The sequence below is a fragment of the Halichoerus grypus genome, chromosome 9 (genome assembly GCF_964656455.1).
Source record: "Halichoerus grypus chromosome 9, mHalGry1.hap1.1, whole genome shotgun sequence".
Lineage (NCBI taxonomy): Eukaryota > Metazoa > Chordata > Mammalia > Carnivora > Phocidae > Halichoerus > Halichoerus grypus.
Genome location: NC_135720.1, coordinates 115,025,907 through 115,048,028, shown reverse-complemented (window position 1 = coordinate 115,048,028; position 22,122 = coordinate 115,025,907). Strand labels below are relative to the sequence as shown.

Genomic DNA, 22,122 nt, shown 5'->3' with positions numbered 1-22,122 from the left:
CATTTCCTTTTATTGGGCATTTAGAAACCACAATCTGTGCACTTGGGATGTTCCTTGCTGCTGAGGTACCGTTGCTTTCAGGTTCTTTTAGCCACTGGAACTAGGAGATATATATACTTATAAATCATTAATTAAAATTGACATTTTTTTCTAATTTGACAGAGAAAGCACATGAGCAGGGGGAGGGGCAGAGGGAGAGAGAGAAGCAGACTCCCCGCTGAGCAGGGAGCCCAACTCGGGGCTCCTTCCCAAGATCCTGGAATCATGACTTGAGCTGAAGGCAGACACCCAACCGACTGAGCCACCCAGGTGCCCCTAAAATTCATTTCTAATTCAAATTTAATTTTAGTGGGTTTTTTTAAACTTTTTAAAAAGATTTTATTTATTTGAGAGAGAGAGCACAGAGGGAGAGGGAGAAGCAGACTTCCTGCTGAACAGAGAGCCCGACGTAGGGCTTGATCCCAGGACTCTGAGATCATGACCTGAGCCAAAGGCAGACGCTTAACCAACTGAGCCACCCAGGTGCCCTAATATTAGTGTTTTAATTCAGCCACTTTTTAATTTCTTTTTGTACATTAGAAGTCTTGGTTCCTAAAAAAAAAAAAATACAAAAAACAAAATTTGGTTCCTAATTACATCAATAATTACTGATTTGTTTTATCCTATAATATACATAACATAGTTTCAAAATAATAATACAATATTACTATTAACAATGAAACTACTGAATGACATTTAAGGTTTTTGGTAGTTCCTTTTGTCTTTAGAATATATTCCACTAAGAACATACAGTACTGTCTTCTAATATTAGTTAAATTCTCTTCTCTGTGTAGTTTAGTTGTTTCTGCTTGTTTTAAATTTTAGGGGTTTCTTTGTTTAATTTTTATAAAAATTGCAGAACATTTATATGTTTCTAAAGTCGATATTCATTTTTATCCCTGTGTTCTCAAACCCATTCCTTCAATTCTATTCTCCACCCCTGACCCCATTTTTATCAATTTCTGGTTTATCCTTCCAGTATGGCTTTTTGCAAATATATATCTCCCCTCCTTCTTACCTCAAAGGTAGTACATACTATATATAATTCCTTTGTATCTTGCATTCTCCGTGACTTCCTAGAGATCCCTCCACACCAGCAAAGAGATCTTCCTCATTCTGCCAATAGCTTCAGAGTAATTGTGTGGAAGTGCCATAGCTTTTTCAACTATTCCACTCTTACTAGATATGTTACCAATCTTTCTTTATGACAAAAAATGACATATCAGTCTTAAAAGGCAGATGACTATATACTAAAGACTACATGTTTGACATTTCCTTATACATATTAAAGTATATTTTATTTTTACTTTTTTTAAGATTTATTTATTTATTTTAGAGAGAGAGAGTGCACACATGAGCGGGGTGAGGGGCAGAAGGAGAGGGAGAGAGAGAGAATCCTCAGACTGACTTGGGGCCCGATCCCAGGACCCTGCGATCATGACCTGAGCCAAAACCAAGAGTCAGCCGCCTAAACACTGAGACACCCAGGCCCTCCTAAAGTGTATTTTAGAAGAAAAATATTACTTGTATTTATTTATTTTTTTATTCAGGTATTTTATTTTATTTTTATTTTATTATGTTATTTAATTCCGTTATTAGCATTCTTTGGAATACTTGAGTTTCATGGAATAGTTTAAGAAACACCAGGTGGACTCCATGCTGAGTGTGCAGACTAATGGATCTGACAAACGTAAGGTGTTCAGACTAGTGCTTGGCACATTGGCAGTGCCCAATAAATGAAAGATAATAATCATAATAAAAGCAATAGTGTTAATAACAGCAGAAAAATTTTATTTACAGGCTAGCTTCCATTTAGCTCCTGAGTAGTGATGGTGCAGTAGAAGGAATTCGGGCTCCAGTGTCACACAGACCTTCCCAGCCACGTTCTAGATGTCTGACCTTGGGGTAAGTTGTGTAATTTCAACCCCAGTTTCCTCCTCTGTAAAATGGGTATAATGACTCTAACCTTGCAAGTTGATTATGAGAAAGAAATAATACATGGTGGCAGAACACTGTTTTTCTTTTCTTTCTTTTTTTTTTTTTCTCTGTACTTAGGTTTGTGATATAAGGCAAATGGCAGGTGTCACCTCCAAGACCTTCCCTCTTCCAGCTTTGAATTTCCCAAAGCCTGAAGCACACTTGACATTATGCCAGCTGTCCTAGACATTATACTAGGGAGAGAGAGAGAGAGAAATGCCTTTGAGAGACAGTAAAGCAAGGCAGAGAGAGGAGATTCTCCCAAACTGTGGAAGGCACAATGGTCCGTGGGTCCCTAAGAGAGCACTGTTCCCTTGCAGCACCCAAAGCAGGTGGGGAGGCCTCTGGGGAAAAGGAAGAGTGTCCATGTAATGCATTTGTGCAGTCCCGCTCCCAAGCACTGGGACTCACTCCTCACCCAAAATTCCCCTGCCCCCTGCCTGATGCAGAACAGCCAAGCTTCCACTCTGAAAGGACTATCTATGCAGGCTAAGACCCAGGTGTCCTAGAGGCAGCCAGTCTGCACAGATGCAGGAAGACAGAGGGGCTTGTCTAATGCCCCGGCGCTGTGTCAGGGCCTTTGAAAAACCATGAACGAGGGAAACCCCAGTCGTGACTGAGGTTGAATTTACCGCCAGTTTCATGGAGGAGAGGTTTGGTTTTGAGTCCAATTTAAGACTATTTTTTAAAAATGTGCTACTTCTTGCATTTTCTGCACTATTTTCTAGATTTTGTGGACCAAGATTCAAACCCAGCATATATGAAAAGCATTTACCACAAGACCTGGCACATTACATTCAGTAAATGGTAGCCACTGTTATTAAAACCAGCTGCAGAACAGTGGGAACAGGTTGAATCTGCAGTAAATAAAATGGAATTCAGTAGAATTCTACAGATGTTTTAATGCCAATATGTTCCAGATAATAGGACAGGTGTTGGAAAGATGAGACAAAGCCGTGCCTTGTGGTAGAGGAGCAGCAAAGGAAGACACACACACACACACACACACACACACACACACACACACACACACACAGCTAACTCTGACACATGGCAGAATGTTGTAGGTCCTAGGGAGAGAATGGGCAAAATATTGTGGCCTGGGATTAGGAAGGCTTCTCAGAGGTGGCATTTAATTTGGACTCAGGGGAGGACAGGTAAAATGTTGATTGGTTGTCAGACAGAGAGGCGTAAACGTACCTTGAGAGTTTTGTGTCACTTAGCATTGACTGTTTTCAGGGGAGCTACTAGGAATAAGGTTAAAAATGTAGATCAGGGAAAATTTGAGAAGGATCTTCTTCACCCTGCAGGTAATAGAGCACCCATAAGAATTTAAAGCTGGAGGAAGAGAAAAAGAAAATATTCTAAAAGCTTCAGGAGAAAAAAACAACAGATCACACGCAAGTTTCAGGACTCTGAATATCTTTTGGCTTCTCAATAATAACACCAGAAGCTAAAAGGCTATGGGGAAATGATCTCAAATTCTGATAGAAATGATTTTGAATCTTGAATTGTATTCCCAACTGCTCTCATTCAAGTGTAAGAGTAGAAAAAAATACATTTTCTGACACGAAAAGCATAAAAATTTTGCCTCGCATGCACTCTTTCTCAGGAAGCTAAAAGAGGATGTACCTGTCTAAAATAAGGCATTAGACCACAAAAGGGTAATTACTGGATTTAAGAAACAGAAGCGGCCACACAGAGGACAGGTAAATCCTGACAAGGTCAGTGAGGGGTGATCCCGGATGACAGCTATGTCACCGAGGGCAGCTAGTGAAGAACGGAGCAGACAGAAGGTGCTGGGAGAATTTGATCTGACAATAAAATGGGCTGACTGTATTGTAAGGAAATTTGTGATTCATTAATAATAAGCACAAACAAAGCCAAGCAACGAGAAACAGGACAATTATTCACTCCAGGGAAAACAAAAGTTGTCTAGGGAAGGAAGAGCGTGGCTTACTCTATGGTTTGTCTATTAATGTCTTTCACGTGGTCACAAGAATATAAACGCAGAACAGGGACCTAGCCAGAGCGACAATACAACTGTACCAAAGGATGAGGCCCTGGGAAGAGGGCACGCGTGTACTATGAGGATGAAAATCCTCGTCTTCCACAGTGGGAGGTAAAGAGAAAAAGCCTAAAGCTGAAAAATCAAGATGTAGCAACACAAGGGCGCCTGGGTGGCTCAGTCGTTAAGCGTCTGCCTTCGGCTCGGGTCATGGTCCTAGGGTCCTGGGATCGAGTCCCGCATCGGGCTCTCCGCTCGGCGGGAAGCCTGCTTCTCCCTCTCCCTCTCCCCCTGCTTGTGTTCCCTCTCTCGCTGTGTCTCTCTCTGTCAAATAAATAAATAAAATCTTTACAAAAAAAAAAAAAAAGATGTAGCAACACAAACATGTTATATAGAGACAGGAGGTAATACCAACAGAATTGGTTCAAAACAGCTGAAAGTTATCACTTCTTGCGGGGGGGCATAGTTGGAGAGAGGGCTGGAGACTGGACGTTTTTGGGAAACCTCGTAGAACTATTTGACTGTTTAAAGTATGTGTATGATTTATGGCCCAGGCGCCTCCGCGCAGTTGGCCAACGGCCTCTGAGAGCGCCCACCTGCACTCCTGGGGAGCAGGTAGGCAGCGGCCTCGCCAGGGACCCTCCAGCGGACCCGGGGGGACAAGATCCAGCACAGGCACACTGAGGCAAACTAAAGGATTGGATATGAAGCACAGAAGCAGAGAGCGCCAAATAGCAAGCAGTAGCGGGACCCGCCTAGGGAGTTGGGGCAGCATTTCCTTCTCCCTCTGCGGCTGACACTGCAGAAATCGGTCGAATTCAGTATAAAATGGAATACAGCGGACGTATTGGTCAGCAAACAAGGGTTCCCAAAAAATTAAAGGTAGCATCACCAAATGCTGACCTAGAACAAGGATTCCAAGGAGTTCCAAACGCTAGTGTCATTATGCGGCTTCCAGAGAGGACTGTTGTAGCAGGAAATAATGAAGACGCTCCACTTTCAAGACCAGCACATCTTGACCTTAGTCCGTCAACTCCCTTTAAACCTCTGGCACCGGGGCGCCTGGGTGGCTCAGTCGGTTAGTTGCTGCCTTCAGCTCAGGTCATGATCCCGGGGTCCTAGGATCGAGTCCCACATCGGGCTCCCTGCTCAGCAGGGAGCCTGCTTCTCTCTCTCCCCCTCCCTCTGTTCTTTCTCTCTCTCTCTCTCAAATAAATAAATAAATAAAATCTTAAAAAAAAAAAAACCCTCTGGCACCAAAAACGCCACCTCATGTACTGACACTAAGTGAAAGACCACTAGATTTTTGGGATTTAGAAAGACCTCCCCCAACCCATTTAAAATGAAGAAATCTGTGCAGTTGGTGGCCTAAAAAGAGAGCGCTCTGTGATTGAGAAAACACGGTTCTCCAAAACGGGCAGCTGGTCAGGGCTGACTCCATGCATGGCCTGTCCCGGAGAGATACAGCCATTGTAGGAACTGCAGACAGCATGGCGGTTGTAGATGCAGCTTGGGAAAGGCGACGGATAAGCAAACTAACTAGACGTCTACAACTTCCAGATGAGGACAACAAAGAACGTGCTTAAAAGAGAGCCGGTCCGGTGTTCAATGACTGTCAGGGTTTGGCTGCTTAATTGCTGGCTCTGGTTTCACCACTAGAGGTAACCAAGGCTCTCAGAAATATTGTCTCAACAGCTGGAGATAGGAAGAACTTGCAAAATAAATAAATAAATCAACAAACTATGTGTATGGCATAACTTTGTTAAAAATTAAAATTATTCCGTACCATCTGAGGAAAATGAAAGCACTCATTCAAAAAGATACGTGCACCCCCATGTTCATTGAGCACTGTTGATAATAGCAAAGCAATGGAAACCACCTGCGTGTCCATTGATGGGTGAATGGAATAATAAATTGTGGTACATATACAATGGAAAATTACTTAGCTGTAAAAAAAGATTAAAATCTTGCCATTTGCGACAATGTGGACGGATCTCTGGGGTATTATGTGAAGTGAAATAAGTCAGAGAAAGACAAATACCATATGATTTCATTTATATATGGAATCTAAAAAAAACCCCACAAATTCATAAATACAGGGAACAGATTGGTGGTTGTCGGGGGGGTGGGTGGGGGAGAAATGAGTGAAGGGGGTCAAAAGGTAAAAATAAAAAAAAACAGGTGAATAATGCATTTAGTTATAAAGAACAAAACTGCAGCCATGTGAAAGAGAAGAAACAAAGCTCTGGCTATAGTAACATTACTAAACTCTCCTCCTGTGAGCTCAGGAGTTTGTTCTGCCCTTAGGACCATCGTGCTTCTTTCTTACTGAATCACTCATTCCTCAGATCTCTGCCTGTGGGTCTTCATAAATAACATCTCGGTTTCCCTGTCACCTCCTAAATTAGGACTCCAGCCCTCTCCTTCAGGCACTCTTTATGAGATCCTTCATTCTGTTTACTTTTCTTCATAGAACTCATCACAATGTGCAGGCCTCATATTTCTCATTAAACATCCTTTTTGGTGGTGGTTTGTATGTTTCCTTCACTAAGGATAAGCTTTTGGAGGTAGAGGCCATGTCTGGCTTTTTCACTCCTGCCCCCAACCCCCTGCCTAAAGCAACAAGAGGGGCTCATTCATATCTGATTGGGTGGATTGATGCATAAATGAATCAAAGGAACAGCAATTCACTTGACCACAATGGGCCTGTTTCATTAAACATAAATTAGAGCTATGAGTATTTTCTCAAGCTTCCCTTGGAACACTACATAGACATTATTAATATTAGGAAGTCAAAACGAATAATTGCATTCAGCTCTTAGTTTTCTGAAAATTCTGAGGATGTCCATGTCTGTTCTGCTTCCTCCTGGTCCATGCAGTGGGTCATTGATCTGCATTAAACCTGTTAAAACACAAAGGGTAATGGCTTTGGAGTCAGACCTGAATTCTATTCCCTACTTTGACACTTACAGTTGTGCTACTTTGAACAAGTTACTGAATTTGTTCAAGCCTCAGTTTCCTCTTATTTAAAAATGGAATGATATTAGTATCTACCAAATGGGATTTGGGGTTAGAAGATACAATGTATGTGTACTCTATGACACACAGCATGAACAGGGTGTTGTGGGGGGAAAAAGAAAGAGAGAGAGAGAGGATCAGCAAAAGGGATCTGGAGACAGCCCATGCAGAATACACTTTCAGAGACAGTGGCTGGAGGAACTTGCAGGAGTGGGGAGGCTGGGTTATAGGACAAAGAGGAAATTTGATGTTCTTGATATATGAGAGATATGATATGCTCATCATCTGTAGACAGAACCCTGCAAAGAGGGAGCATTTGAAAATACAGAAAATACCTATTGAATGTCTATTCTAAAAGACACAGAAAGGGATCAGATCAAGGATATAGGAGGATCACCAGCATTCTTCACAGAGCTGGAACAAACAATCCTAAAATTTGTATGGAACCACAAAAGACCCCTAATAGCCAAAGCAATTCTTTTTTTTTTAAAAAGATTTTATTTATTTATTTATTTGAGAGAGAGAATGAAAGAGAGAGAGCACAAGAGTGGGGAGGGTCAGAGGGAGAAGCAGACTCCCTGCTGAGCAGGGAGCCCGATGCAGGACTCGATCCTGGGACTCCAGGATCATGACCTGAGCCAAAGGCAGTCACTTAACCAACTGAGCCACCCAGGCGCCCCTAGCCAAAGCAATTCTGAAAAAGAAAAACAAAACTGGAGGCATCATGAATCCGGATTTCAAGCTCTATTACAAAGCTGTAATCATCAAGACAGTATGGTACTGGCACAAAAACAGACACATAGATCAATGGAACAGAATAGAGAACCCAGAAATGGACCCTCAACTATATGGTCAACTAATCTTCGACAAAGAAGGAAAGAAAATCCAGTGGAAAAAAACACAGTCTCTTCAACAAACGGTGTTGGGAAAAGTGGACAGCAACATGTGGAAGAATGAAACTGAACCACTTTCTTACACTATACACAAAAGTAGACTCAAAGTGGATGAAAGACCTAAATGTGAGACAGGAAACCATCAATATCCTAGAGGAGAACACAGGCAGCAACAACCTCTTCAACCAACCTCGGCCATAGCAACTTATTAGACAAGTCACTGGAAGCAAGGGAAACAAAAGCAAAAATGAACTAATGGGACTTCATCAAGATAAAAAGCTTCTGCACAGCAAAGGAAACAATCAACAAAACTAAAAGGCAGCCTGCAAAATGGGAGAAGATATTTGCGAACAACATATCTGATAAAGGGTTAGTATCCAAAATCTATAAAGAATTTACCAAACTCAACACCCAAAAAATAAAGAACCCAGTTAAGAAATGGGCAGAAGACATGAATAGACACTTTTCCAAAGAAGACACCCAAATGACTAATAGATACATGAAAAGATACTCAACATCACTCATCATCAGGGGAATACAAATCAAAACCATGATGAGATACCACCTCACACCTGTCAGAATGGCTAAAATTAACAACATAAGGCAGACGCTTAACCAACTGAGCCACCCAGGTGCCCGCATAAGACGCTTAACCAACTGAGCCACCCAGGTGCCCGCATAAGTGACTCTTAATGATAGAAAACAAACTGAGGGTTGATGGAGGGAGGTGCGTGGGGGATGGACTAGATGGGTGATGAGTATTAAGGAGGGCATTTGTGATGAGCACGGGGTGTTGTATGTAAGTGATGAATCACTGAATTCTACTCCAGAAACCAATATTGCATTGTATGTTAACTAAAAATTTAAATAAGCTTTAAAAAAAGAAAAAAAAAGAATATAGGAGGACAATTTTTTTAAATGGGAGACTGCTTACTTGAAACTAGAAGAAAAATGTGATTTTGAAGGTAGATACATAAATCTAAAAGATTTTGAATTGTTCCTAGAAGTTCCAGTGACTTCTGTGTAATATATGCATGGTGAAAAAAACACACTTCTGGTCAAAAGAAAACATTTTTAATGACCTTATTAAACATTAGGACAAAGATCAGAGAAGGATCTTTTCCAAGGATGATCAAGTTAACTTTTAAGCAAAAGATCAGCAGAGATCAGGGCATACTGGGGACAAACATAACTTCAGGTGTCTTCTGAGAACCAACCCATTCTTCTTTCTCCGAGAATGATCCAACCCCTCTCCTCAGAGGGGTTTTTACTGTGGATCTTGTGCCTCTGGTCACGGTACATCAGACTGGGATGGACACCTGCCCCAAGTTTGGGCATTCATTTGTTTTTCCAAGAATTTAAAATTGTGATTGGGAAATAGTGTTGGTGGGTGGGTAGAGCTGAGGTGATGCACAAAATCAGGAGCTGCAGGTGGACATGTTAGCTGAAAAGGATAGTCCTCAGAGGCAGAATAATATGGTTAATGTGGCTAACATGCAGAGGGACAACACAGGCCATATGGCCCAGAGAGAGAGCAAGAAAGCTGCTCTGGATTCTACTGGCTTTTCAGTTCTGAATTCTGTTCCCTGTAAGCCTTGGCTAAAACCCACCCTTGGGTTCAGGGCACCACTCCTATGTCTTTATTGTAAATATCCTCTCTTTATATCTGTGATCATCTTAAGAGGGTTTCTGTTACTGGCAAACAAAAGCCTTGACTAGGACAATCCTCCCCCACTTCCAACAGGGTCCTCTGGCCATTCTTTCAACTTATTCTCCCTTGGGAAATCCACAGTGTCTTATGATCTCTTGGTTTCTTTCTTCTCTAGGACCAAATTCTCACAGTGCCAAATCCCATTTTGCCCCTACTTACTTGTATTTTCCTCAACTTTTATGCCTAAAAGACCCAGGTTCTCCAGAAAGCCTTCCTGGACCACTTCCAACCTCAGGGATCCCCCTCCCTCCAATAGCATCAGGCTCTGTCAGTGGGTCTCAGTTATCAGACCACAGTCTAAGTCCAGGATGGCTGCATCAGCATCATCTGGAGCTTGTTAAAAATTGCAGACTGCTACCACTCTCCCCACCCCCCAAGGTTCTAATTCAGTAGATCTGGGTGAAGCCTGTACTTTTTTAAAGGCTCCCAAGTGATTCTCATGTACATTTCAGTTTGGAAACCACTAAGAGATACCCGCCTGAACTCTCTCTAAAACTGTGACCAGGTCTTCTACTGATATGATTGACCCCAGGTTAAGGAAGTAATCCTCTTTTTTTTTTTTTAAGAGATTTTTTTTTTTTAATTTTATTTATTTGTCAGAGAGAGAGAGACTGCACAAGCAGGGGGAGAGGCAGGTAGAGGGAGAAGCAGGCTCCCCGTGAAGCAAGGAGCCCGATGCGGGACTCGATCCCAGGACCCCGGGATCATGACCCGAGCCAAAGGCAGATGCTCGACCTACTGAGCCACCCAGGTGTCTCAGGAAGTAACCCTCTTATCCAAGCCTTGGACCTCTCTTTGTCATGCCTGGGACTCTAGGGGGTGTAGAAAAAGGAGATGACATTGTAAATCATGGCTGGATACATATGGCTTCTTCATTACAGAGTAAATCTGGACAAGAGCAGAATTCCCATGAACGTTTCCTCTCTTGAAAACTCCTTTGGGGGCAAATCTGAATTCAGTAAGTAAATTTCATGAAGTCCTTGTGAAATGGCCCATTCACAACTAACACACAATGGATAGCTCAAATGGAACAAGACATAGCTGAATTGGCCTGAGGATGGCTGCCAGTCCCCAGTATGAAATGGTCCTGCTCAATGGTCATCACCTGGAATCCCCTCTTCTAGGTTCCTAGCATCCCTCACACCCTGGGAGAATTGGCCAGGACCTGGTAGGAAGGATACAGTACAAACACCATTTACTGCTGCTAGCCAGAGCTTTGGTTAGAGTAAGAAAGGGGTGTGTGTGTGTTGGGGGTGAGAAGGGGAGCTAGTTGCTGCCCCACAAATCCTGCGATGAGTACCAGGTCTAAGAGAGGAGACCTATAGCACAGGGTTTGATCCCATCCAAAGTCAGCGCAGTAGGGATATACTTAGTAGACTGAGGCACTGAGTATGCAAGGGCTGTCAGAGACTTGCAATGAATCCATAGAGCGTCTCCCACAATCTTTCTTTCTTAGAAGGTTCATTACCTAAAGTGGTAAAAAGCATATGAACAAGGTTGTTCAAGCTCACATTGCTGGGATCCTATCTCTGATCTCCCACCTTCCCAAAACCTCACCCCCTCATCCCCTCTGCTCTTCTATTCTCTGCCTGCTACTTGTCTATGTCACCCTTCCCTGACCCCAGTGCTCCCCAAAGAATGATCCTCCACCCCATCCTGTTCAGAGCCACCCACTCTCCTGCCTCCAGACACCTGGGGCCTCTGTACCTGCGGGCTCTGGACAAGCATGTGCCTCTGATGATGAGGATGGTGCCCACAAGGAAGCCCACCAGGCCGAGAGCCAGGCCGAGGGCACAGATCAGAGTCTCGGTGGTGTCTGGCACTGGGATAGGCACCTGGGGCTCTTGGGGGAGAGAAGAAGTCAGGGGGGTCCAATGAAAGGAAACATGGGTCTGTGGAGAGTGAGTTGGGGAGGGGCTCCTACCCCAGTGCCTGAGGAGCGGCTCATCCAGGCCCCAGTGCTCCACCTTGCAGTCATACATGTCGTCTGCAGAGGGCACGAAGGTCAGGTAGCAGAACTTGCGGAACAGATGGTCAGGCTGGGAATAGAAGCTGGTCTGGGCCACCCCCTCGCTGATTATTTGACCGTTGCGCAGCCAGGTGATATTGATCACAGGAGGGAAGATGTTGTCCACAATGCAGATGAGAATGTTGGGCTGGCCCAGCTCCACTCGAAACTTGGGGAGTACAGTCACCCTCGGAGGCACTAGGAAGAATGAGGCCCTGAAGCCCAAAGGCTCATCCCTGCAGCTGGGCCTGATTAGGACTGGGATTGTGGGACGTTTCCTTCTATTTAGCCATTTGCAGGCAGGGGATGCTCTGGGACCTAACAGGTGGAGGGGGGCGGAGGGGGGCAGAGGGAGAAGAGGCTGAGGGGGGGAGTGGGGGCACCAGGGGCTCCTGTATCTGACAGGTCTGTGATGGGGTGTCCAAGTGGAAGGGCCAGTCCTCAAGAGGGAAGAGGAGGAAGAGGGTGCTGAAGGGGTCTGGGTCCAGCCTCCTGGAAAAGAAAGGGGCTGAATACAATGGTCACAGAGGCTGAGAGAAAGGTGTGCCAGAGTAGATGGAGGCCTGTGAGGTGGGAAGAAACTTCTCTGGGTCCCTCCTGCCTAACACAGGGTAGGGGAGGGAGCAAGGAGAGGAGGGTACCGTTGGTGGCTCTGGTGCGGTTGGAGCGTTCCACCAAGACATCCAGATGGGCTTTGATCACCGCGATGCTGGCCAGCCCATTCTGTGGGTCAAACTGGGCGAAGTTGCCAAACTCAGGCAAACGCCACACGGCCTCCCTCTTCTTCAGTTCCACGGAGAACAGCTGTTCCCCATCAAATTCATGGGCAAACTGACCCGAGGCACCGTAGGTTTGGTAGAAGGCTGGTCCATAGGAGCCCATGTGATCAGCTGTATTGGGTGAGTTCAGGGTCAGGGACAGAAAAGAAAATGTATCAATCTCATCGAAAGCATGTGATATATTGAATCTCTGAGCCTATGCCCCATCCTGGGTTCTCCGTGGGGACGGAGTTGACTTGTTGAGCTGGTCCTTGGACAGTGGAAGGGTTGCTGGGGGGTAGAAGGGAGAGGACAGAGGGAAACAGGCACAGGCCCAACACACTGGCAGGAACAGAGACACGAGTGCAGTCTGGTATACCAGGTCGGGAAGAAGAGAGGCTTCCTAAAATCATGCTTGGGATCCCCAAAGTTAAGTGGTAGCCATGATCAGCAGCTCTAGCTGTGCTATGAGGTCCTGTGTGTGAGATGAGTGGTATGAGGGGCTGGGATGAGGGAAGATGATTAAGGATGGGAGCATAAGTGGAGCCTGGGGCACAGAGACACAGTGTAGGTGGGCGTGAGGGGAGGATAGGTGACGGCTGACAGAAGTAAGCATTAAGATCTGTGACAAAGACCAAGCAGATAGGAAAGGCAGCCTGAGGTATGGCAGAGAGCACTGGAAAAGGAGCCCGAAGTTCAAGTCAAGTTTATGCTGCAACTCTTTCACCTCAGATCATGATCAAACGTGTCTCTTTTCATAACTGAGGCTCATTTTTTTGGAAATTTGGGTTAGACTTTAATTGGTAAGTGATCTTTAGAATTCTATGAAATTATATGTTCAACAGCCGTTAAGGGACTACTATATGCCCAGCACGATGCCAGGCCCCAGGGAAATACAGATGAACCAGCTATAGATCCCTCACACAAGAAGCTCATGTCTAGAGCAGGCTAAAGACAGATAAACAGTTAACTATCCACATGGTGGTAAATACTGCAATAAAACTGGACTTGAATGGGCACACTCCAAGCCAGGAAGTGGCAGAGAAATCACTGTGCTGGGCAGCAGCAGGATGGAGGTTTGGGTCTCAGAAAGAAGGAAGGAATTGAGGAGGCACCTGAACCTAAAAGAGTTTGAACCTGTAGCCGGCATGGCTGGCCTGGGCTGCACCTGTATATTTTAGGTCCGCAATGGACGTGATAGACGTGAGAGAGATTGGGGCTCTCTTGGTAAAGGAAGTTGCCCATTAACCAGAGAAGGAGAACAATCTATGTTCTATACTGTCTCTCGTGTAACACTAAATCTCCTCTCCTCACCCGATCCCCCTCCGCACTCACCCTTGATGGCCCCAGTTTCGTGGGGGCTCAGGAGGCTCATCAAGGTGTGGAGTCCCAGGACTAGCCCCCCACTGAGGACCATTGCCCTGGTGCTTTAACCAAGTAATTCTGGGTGTGGGGCCGCCCGCCGTAGGAGGTAAAGGAAGGAGGAAGGACTCTAGGGATGGGGAAGACCCCAGCTGTATTCAGCCAATCAGAGACATTCTCTGAGTTTACGTAGCTGTTGCTGGGTAAAGTAGTAAGGAGCCTAGGTGGAAGGTGGAAGAATGCACTGGACCTTCATTGCACCAGGGAGGCCTGGTCCACAGGAGAGTCAAAAGGAGGTTTCTGTGTGGGAGGTGTCAGGGGCTTAAATCAACCATTACTACAAACTCCAAGAAGAGATCCCCTGAAGGGAGAGAAAAGGCCATCAGAGAACCACACAACTAAGCTTAAACAAAGCCTCTATTTTGATCTGTGGTGTAGAGAATCCCAGTCTCCCTGTAAGTTTCTACAGACAAATTTGGAGCCAAAAAATAATATAAACTGTACTGAGAAACTTTAAAAAGGAGATCGTGGATACACAGTAGAATTAAAATCCTTTAAATCTTTAAATCGCTTTGGAAAATATTACTTTATTTCATTGTGTGAGAAAAAATGTGTGATTGTCAGAGATGTTTAGAGTAAGGAAGAACTGTAAGGAGCCTTAGCGGACTGTTCTAAGGAGCGCAGAGGGTGCTGGATAATATCCATTTGTCCCTCCAGGCCCCCTGGGCACCCTTCTCCATGCTGCTTGCAGGCTAACCCATGTGGACTGCATCTCCCTTCCCTCTGGCTTCTGGTTGGGCTCAGCCAATGGGAGGCATGGGCAGAATTTAGTCCAATATGAAAAATATATATAAAGCTAACCATCTCTCCAGATAAGGAAAAGTCTAACCAAATATCTGAAAGCAACTTCTGAAAGATCATGAAATAAATGATTTTCAGCTTGGAAGGGAACTAAGACATCATCTGAATCGATGGTTTTAAACCTGGCTACACAGAAGAATCACCTGGGGAGTTTGTTAAAAATACAGCTTCCTGGGGCACCTGGGTGGCTCAGTCGGTTAAGCATCTGACTTGATTTTGGCTCCAGTCATGATCTCAGGGTCACGAGATCAAGCCTTGAGTCATGCTGAGTGCAGAGCCTGCTGGAGATTCTCTCTCTCTCCCTCTGCCCCTCCCGCTTCTCTCTCTTTCTTAAGAAATAAATTAATTAATTTAATTTAAAAAAATACAGATTCCTCGGTTCCATCCCGACCTGAGTTAAAGTAGCCTTTTCAAGGGTAGGACCAGGAGACCTGGGTTAGCAGCACGCTCCCTAAGTGAGCACCACTGCAACTGAAAAGAACTATGCTTCCAGCCTCGCAGACAAGAGAGAGCCTGCGGAAGGATCTTAAGAAGATCTTACAGCTTTGGACCAGAAACCACATGCCATTTCTACCCACTTTCCATCCACGGGAATTAAACAATGACCCTGCCTGAATACAACAGGGCCGGAAAAATGTATTTTAGCTGTGTGTTCAGGAAGATGTAGTGGTCTGGTGAGCACACAGCACTATCTTTGCCCCATCCCAGCTCTGTTTATTGTGATTATTGACATATTTGAACTTGTTTCTAATATTTTATTTATTTCAATATTTCTGTTTTTTAAGTTTCCTTTCCTTCATCGTCTTTAAAAAAAAGTTACCGATCTTCCCTCTAACCAGGTAAGAACTTTAGCGTGCTTTCAAATTATTCATATACTTCCTCTCTTCTTCACCAAGGTGTTTGATCAACTTTATTTCTCCTCCTTTTTGGCACCTCCTGACATTTTTTTCTCTTATTGGAATACTTCTTCCAAAAATGTGTTGAGTATTTATTTTGTGGCAAATCTTCTGAAGCTTTGTATGCTTGAGAATATTTTTGTTATAGCGTCACTTTTGAATAATGTTTAGTTATGTATTAATTTCTGTGTTTAGGGGCTCCTGGGTGGCTCAGGGTTAAGTGTCCAATTCTTGCTTTTCAGCTCAGGTCATGATCTCACGGTCCTGGGACTGAGCCCAGCATGGTGCCCACGATCAGCGTGAAGCCTGCTTGAGATTCTCATTCCCTCCCCCTCTGCTCCTCCCCCTAATCTCCCTCTCTCTCAAATAGATAAATAAAATCTTTAAAAAATAAATAAATTCTAAGTTTAGAGGTTTTATCTTCCTTCCTTCCTTCCTTTCCACCCCCCTTTCTTTCTTTCTTTCTTTCTTTCTTTCTTTCTTTCTTTCTTTCTTTCTTTCCTTCTTTCTTTCTTTTCTACAACTAACACACACTGAGTGGTATTTGGGTTTTCTGTGCTTGACGCCTGCTCAATTGCCACTGTTGCCCTTGGTTTGTTTTCTTTCAGGATCAAGGTGGGTGCTTTCATGTAAAATCTGATTTTTAATTCCTTTTCTGGCAGTTCTTTCCTGGCATCTTAGCTTTGCATAATTATACCCACAGTGGAACCAGCATCTTCAAGTCACCAAGATAAATCCTCTGACTCAATATCACATGATCTCATTCTGCTAGTTAACAAAAAATGTCCAAGGCCAGCCACAACAGAGCCTAATGAACCACACAATATTGAATCCCACGCATAGGGAATGTTTTCAACATCTAAAATTCCTGGGAATAAAGGGCTAGAATAAAATTAAAAAGAGCCCTGCCCTTGGTGTTCTCCGCTGGGCTCAGGTGTGGTGGCCTCGGGCTCCAGGGAGTGCCTGCGGCCCCACCCGGCCAAGGATTTTTTCTCTTTAATATTTTCAATATCATCCAAATGTTGCATCCAGTGTTGTAGTTAGAAAATCTGATATCAGTCTCTCTCTCTGGAATCTTAGAATTTTCTCATTGCCTTTGATCTTTGAAATTTGTATCTAAATTTTTATGTAAATTTACATTTAAATTTGTATCTAAATTTACAATTTGTAAATATTGTATCTAAAATGGGTTTTTCCTTCTCTTGCTATAGGACATTATGGATCCCCTGTATATTTTCATTCTGGGAATTCACCTCTTTATTTCTGTAAATCTTTCCTACGTACTGTTTTAATTTTTTTTCTCTTTATGAAATTCCTATTATCCCTATTTGGGCATTTCTCTCCCCAGTCTCTTTTGACTTCTCTATTTCAACTTCTTCCTTCTTATATCTTTTACTCTAGGAGAGTTCTTCAGTGTAGTCCTCCCACTTACTCATTTGTTTTTCTGTTGTATCTCTCCCATTATTTATTCCCATTAGTAGGATTTTTATTTTGACTTTCATATTTTTTCATGCCTAGAACTTCTATGTAGCTTTCTCTGTATTATAATAGCTTTTCTTATTTTTTAATGCATTTTTCATGCTTATTTTAAGGGGCTATTCTATATTTTCTGATACTTCTTTAGGGACACATATGGACCTATTTGTTGTTTTTCTTTCAAGGTGTGCAACTCCCCAAAGGGAGGGAGTTATAATTTTGGCCTTTGGGTGCCCATCTACGTCAGTGTAAAGAGAGGAAGGGCCCAAGTTCTAGGACAGCACAAAACCAGTTACCACCGTTTTGCTGTCACCTTACTGGTGACAGCTCAGGTCAGGGCTTTGGGCTACAGAGCCCCGGAAGGGGCCAGGCCGCTCTCTGAGTCAGCCCCAGGGTAGAGGGAATGTGGAAGAGTGAATGACCCCAGCTTCAGGTGCATCTATTGTCCTCTCCCCTCCCCGCTCCAGCAGGGATTTCAACCTAGACTTTCTCCCCAACCCTCTACTGCTCTATGAGCAATCAGGATCTTGCCCCTGTTTTTTGCATTATGGGGCAGGCAATAATTGGTCAAGGGCAACAGCAGGGAAAAGCAAGAGCAGACTGCCTTTAATGAATCTTCTCACAGCGGGCAAGCCACGCTAAAACAACTGACAGTCACTAGGGATTCCCCGGAGTTTCCCTCCACGGCTTCTCCAGGGTTGGTTTTTAGAGTTGGGAACCAAGAACACATGTTAATTTATCCTGACAGGAAGCAGGTCTCTCCATTATTTCCCTATAATATTTATGTATGAACTACATTCCCCCCTATATAGAAATACCAAGGGGTCGTGGTTCATTGACTCTTTGTTATATAATCCCATCTCTCCTCCGGATGCTAGCACAGTATTAAATAAACACTTTTCAAATAAATAAATAGATTTCTCTGTATTAAAGAAAAGAAAGAAGGAAAGAAAGAAAGAAAGAAAGAAAGAAAGAAAGAAAGAAAGAAAGAAAGAAAGAAAGAAAGAAAGAAAAAAAGAAAGAAAGGAGGGAGGGAGGGAGGGTGGGAGGAAAGGAAGGAAGGAAGGAAGATAAAACCTCTAACAAATAAAAATCAATGAAGTGGGGGCGCCTGAGCGGCGCAGTCAGTCAAGCCTCCGACTCTTGGTTTCCGCTCAGGTCTGATCTCAGGGTGGTGAGATAGAGCCCCGCATTGGGCTCTGTGCTCAGCGCTGAGTTTGCTTGGGACTCTCTCCCTCCCCCACCCCTCACACTCCCCCTGCCCCTCCCCCGCCCCTCCCGAGTGTGCCTTTGAGCGCTCTCTCCCTCTTTCTCTCTCTCAAATAAGTCTTAAAAAAAAAAAAAATCAATGAAGTGAATACCAGTGGTTCTAGGGAGAGACGTTCCAGTCCTGGAAACAAATACTGAAAATAAGTACAGGCTCAATAGATTGTTGAGTAAAGTGTCTGCTCTTTGAATATGACATAAATTCAGTTACTCTAAATTGTCTAAAACACTGACTTTGAGATAAACGTAGTTGTATCCACCATGTTCTCTGGAGCATAATAATAAGTTGAGGTAGGTGTTAGGAGATATTATTCATTCAACACATATTTATGAAACACCTACTATGTTCTGGGGACACAGAAAAGAACAGGACACGGCCCCTTCCTCCTAGGACCGGGCCATCCAATACAGTCACCACCTGCCACAGGTGGCCATTGACCACTTGTAATATGGCCAGTCCTGAGATATAATATAAGTAGAAAACCACTAGATTTCGAAGACTTTGTAAAAAATATATGTATTATATATATTTAAAATTATATATACAAATATATATAATGTTAATAGTTTTTATATTGATTGATGGTTAATTGGCAATATTTTGGATATGTTGAGTTTTTTAAATATATTATTAATTTCACTGTTTCTTATTCCTTTTTTAAAGTGGCTACTAGAAAATTTGATATTGAATATGTAACTCTCATTACATTTCTATTGGACAGTTCTGCTCTGGTTGCTCTTGGTTGACTACCAATTAACCATTCAATCCTTTTCTTTGATTCTTCAATTTAGCAGTCGGCTTACCAGGGGCGGGGCCGGGGGTTTGGGGGGTGGGCCTGTAATCACCTAAACATTCCACCAGAGGGCGATCTTACCTTTCACTGTTTCAGTTCTGGACCTTAGATCTATTTTGTGTATGTATACATGTATTTAACTACTTTTAGTCTATTTTGCCTCAGGCACTGTGCTAGGCTCCGGGACCGCAGTTTTGGTTCCTGCCATCCCAGATCTTCCCATTTATCAGGAAGTCTATAAACAGCTAATTATGATGTGAAAAGAAAGAAGAATCAAAGCCATTATATTACTGTGCAATATGAATGTTCATATGGTCTTCAACTTTCTGGGGTGACCCTTACTTAGTAATTAATTAAATAGTTCCAACCCAGGTAATTTCAGGAATTCAAGTGGTCTAGTTCTCTCTTCAGAATTTCCTGGACAGAGAAGTGATACAAACTTGTGTTTCCATATGCCAGGTGCTTGATAATCTCTTGCTCCAACCTCCCGCTCCAGGCACACTGTTTCAGCCACTTTGAGGCTGCTCTCATAGCAGGTGTCTTATTGGTCACGTTTTCAGGCTCTGAACTGTCATGTTGCTGGAAGCTGCTTGCTTCCCCTAGAACTTTCTCCTCCCATATTCTGACTTCTCTAAATCCCAGACCTCTTATCTCCTGGGAACAAACTAAAAATTTTAAGCTAAAATCACTCTTTGTTCTCACTTCGGCAGCACATATACTAAAATCACTCTTCCTTTATATCTGTAGTTCGAAATATAAAAATTAAAACTCATATGTGAAAAAAGTAACTTTTTAAATATATATATATACACACAGACATACACACACACACACACACACACACACACACACACACACACACATATATATATATATATATATATATATATATATATATATATATATATGACTGGTCTCATTATACTCTGGAGCAACAATTCCAAATGATGGTAAGAAAACCCCAAACCAGGCTTTTAAAGGTATAGATGCAGCTCTTCCCATTTAAAAGAGATATTTTTGAAAAGATTCATCTCTCCTTTGGGAAAGACCAAGTCTTTCAGGGTTTCTCCTCTTTCCCCTTCTCCTTCCCTCTTTCTCGAATGACATCCTGGGACAGAAGGTAAGTTTGTATAACATTATGACTGTGGGAAGCTGTGTCTGGGTGGCATTTTTCTCTTTTCTGATGGTTCTCTACTTTCAGTATCACCTTGATCATTGGCCTCTGCCCTCTCTCCCTCCATTATCAAAGTTTCTGTGGCTAGTCTAATTGGTGATCAATTCTCCTTGGCAAAGGCAACAGAGCTCAGCCACCTTCCCCACTGATGGGCCCCAGCACAGCGTGGCTCTTGCTGCATATCCCTTAGATCTTGATGTATGTGCCACTTGATCCTGGGCTTGTGTGGCCCTCGAATCCAGGCCAATTCTACCCTCTCCATGACTACCTTGAAAATCAATTTACTGAAAATCAACTCTCTAAAAATCAATTCACAGGGACACCTGGCTGGCTCAGTTGGTAGAGCATCTGACTCTTGATCTCAGGGTTGTAAGTTTGAGCCCCATGTTGGGTGTAGAGATTACTTAAAAATAAAATCTTTTAAAAAATTTATAATATAAAAATAAAAATAAACTCACCAAATGGCCAACCAATCAGAAATTAATTCACCAAATCACAGTTTTCTTATTTTATTAATTTATCAAAAACTTGATTCTTTATAAAGTTTTTGTCACTTTATATATTGAATTAAGTGGTTTTACAGCATTTGGAGTTTTTTTTAATTTTATTTAATTAGTTTTCCTTTTGTCTTCATATTAGCTTGTAAAGTAATGATCAGTTTGCCAAATGTTACGAATACAAGATGATAATGGCTGTAGAGTTTTTTTTTTTTTTTAAAGATTTTATTTATTTATTTGAGAGAGAGAGAATGAGAGAGAACACATGAGAGGGGGGAGGGTCAGAGGCAGAAGCAGACTCCCCGCCGAGCAGGGAGCCCGATGCGGGACCCGATCCAGGGACTCCAGGATCATGACCTGAGCCGAAGGCAGTCGCTCAACCAACTGAGCCACCCAGGCGCCCCAAGGCTGTAGAGTTTTTTAATTGCCCCAAATGTCCTCACAAAAACAGATCAATTGGGATAGCAAAGAAAAGTAACCAGAGACAATGTCTTTAACAAAGTAAGGACAAGGCAGTCCCTGGAACTCTAGAACATGTATGGGTAGGTCCAAACAACCACACAGGATCCTATAGGTTCTAGCCCTCTGTGGAGGTAGTAGAAGGATGAAAAAGGAGAGTTTTGATGTTTTTAAGATCTCAGAAACACAGAACTGGCCAGTTAATACTCACCTACAAAAGAAGATGGTCCCAGCCTAAAATGCACACTCAGCAAGAAACTCTAAAAACCAAGCCGAGCCTGAAATTCTAAAACCAAGAATTTCAGAAACCTCTTTTTCTCTTACCAATGTCTGACTTTCAAGACTATGGCTTCGCTCTACCTGTCAATATTCTGTTTTGGAATTGTTTCTCTTCGAAGTTCTGTGATAAAAATCCAAATGTTCCCCAAGACAATGAGTATCTCTCTCCAAAGAAGACATACAAATGGCTAACAGACACATGAAAAAATGTTCAACATCATTAGCCATCAGGGAAATTCAAATCAAAACCACATTGAGATACCACCTCACACCAGTCAGAATGGCAAAAATTAACAAGGCAGGAAACAAGTGTTGGAGAAGATGTGGAGAAAGGGGAACCTTCTTACCCTGTTGGTGGCAATGCAAGTTGCTATAGCCACTCTGGAAAACAGTGTGGAGGTTCCCCAAAAAGTTAAAAATAGAGCTACCCTCTGACCCAGCAATTGCACTACTGGGTATTTACCCCAAAGATACAGATGTAGTGAAAAGAAGGGGCACATGCACCCCAATGTTTATAGCAGCAATGTCCACAATAGCCAAACTGTGGAAGGAGCTGAGATGCCCTTCAACAGATGAATGGATAAAGAAGATGTGGTCCATATATACAATGGAATATTACTCAGCCATCAGAAATGATGAATACCCA

At 43.1% G+C, this 22,122-nt stretch overlaps 1 protein-coding gene and 1 pseudogene across 3 annotated transcripts; one reads left to right on the top strand and one right to left on the bottom strand.

The window, feature by feature from the left end:
* The first annotated feature begins 4,821 nt into the window (after positions 1–4,821).
* Positions 4,822–5,683, top strand: LOC118522970 (mitochondrial fission factor pseudogene; annotated as a pseudogene).
* A 1,027-nt stretch (positions 5,684–6,710) lies between these two features.
* Positions 6,711–13,875, bottom strand: LOC118522957 (HLA class II histocompatibility antigen, DO alpha chain). Of its 3 annotated transcripts, none has more exons than XM_036072352.2 (5): positions 13,748–13,875; positions 12,296–12,544; positions 11,571–11,852; positions 11,354–11,489; positions 6,711–6,926 (listed from the first exon to the last, which is right to left on the bottom strand). In XM_036072352.2, exons 1-5 carry the CDS (start codon positions 13,827–13,829, stop codon positions 6,908–6,910), a joined length of 768 nt encoding a protein of 255 aa, XP_035928245.1. In that variant the 5' UTR covers positions 13,830–13,875; the 3' UTR covers positions 6,711–6,907. The 3 variants fall into 3 exon arrangements, with proteins under 3 accessions (XP_035928245.1, XP_077911630.1, XP_035928246.1); XM_036072353.2 differs by lacking the exon at positions 6,711–6,926 and adding an exon at positions 8,994–11,114; XM_078055504.1 differs by lacking the exon at positions 11,354–11,489.
* Between the last annotated feature and the right edge of the window lie 8,247 nt (positions 13,876–22,122).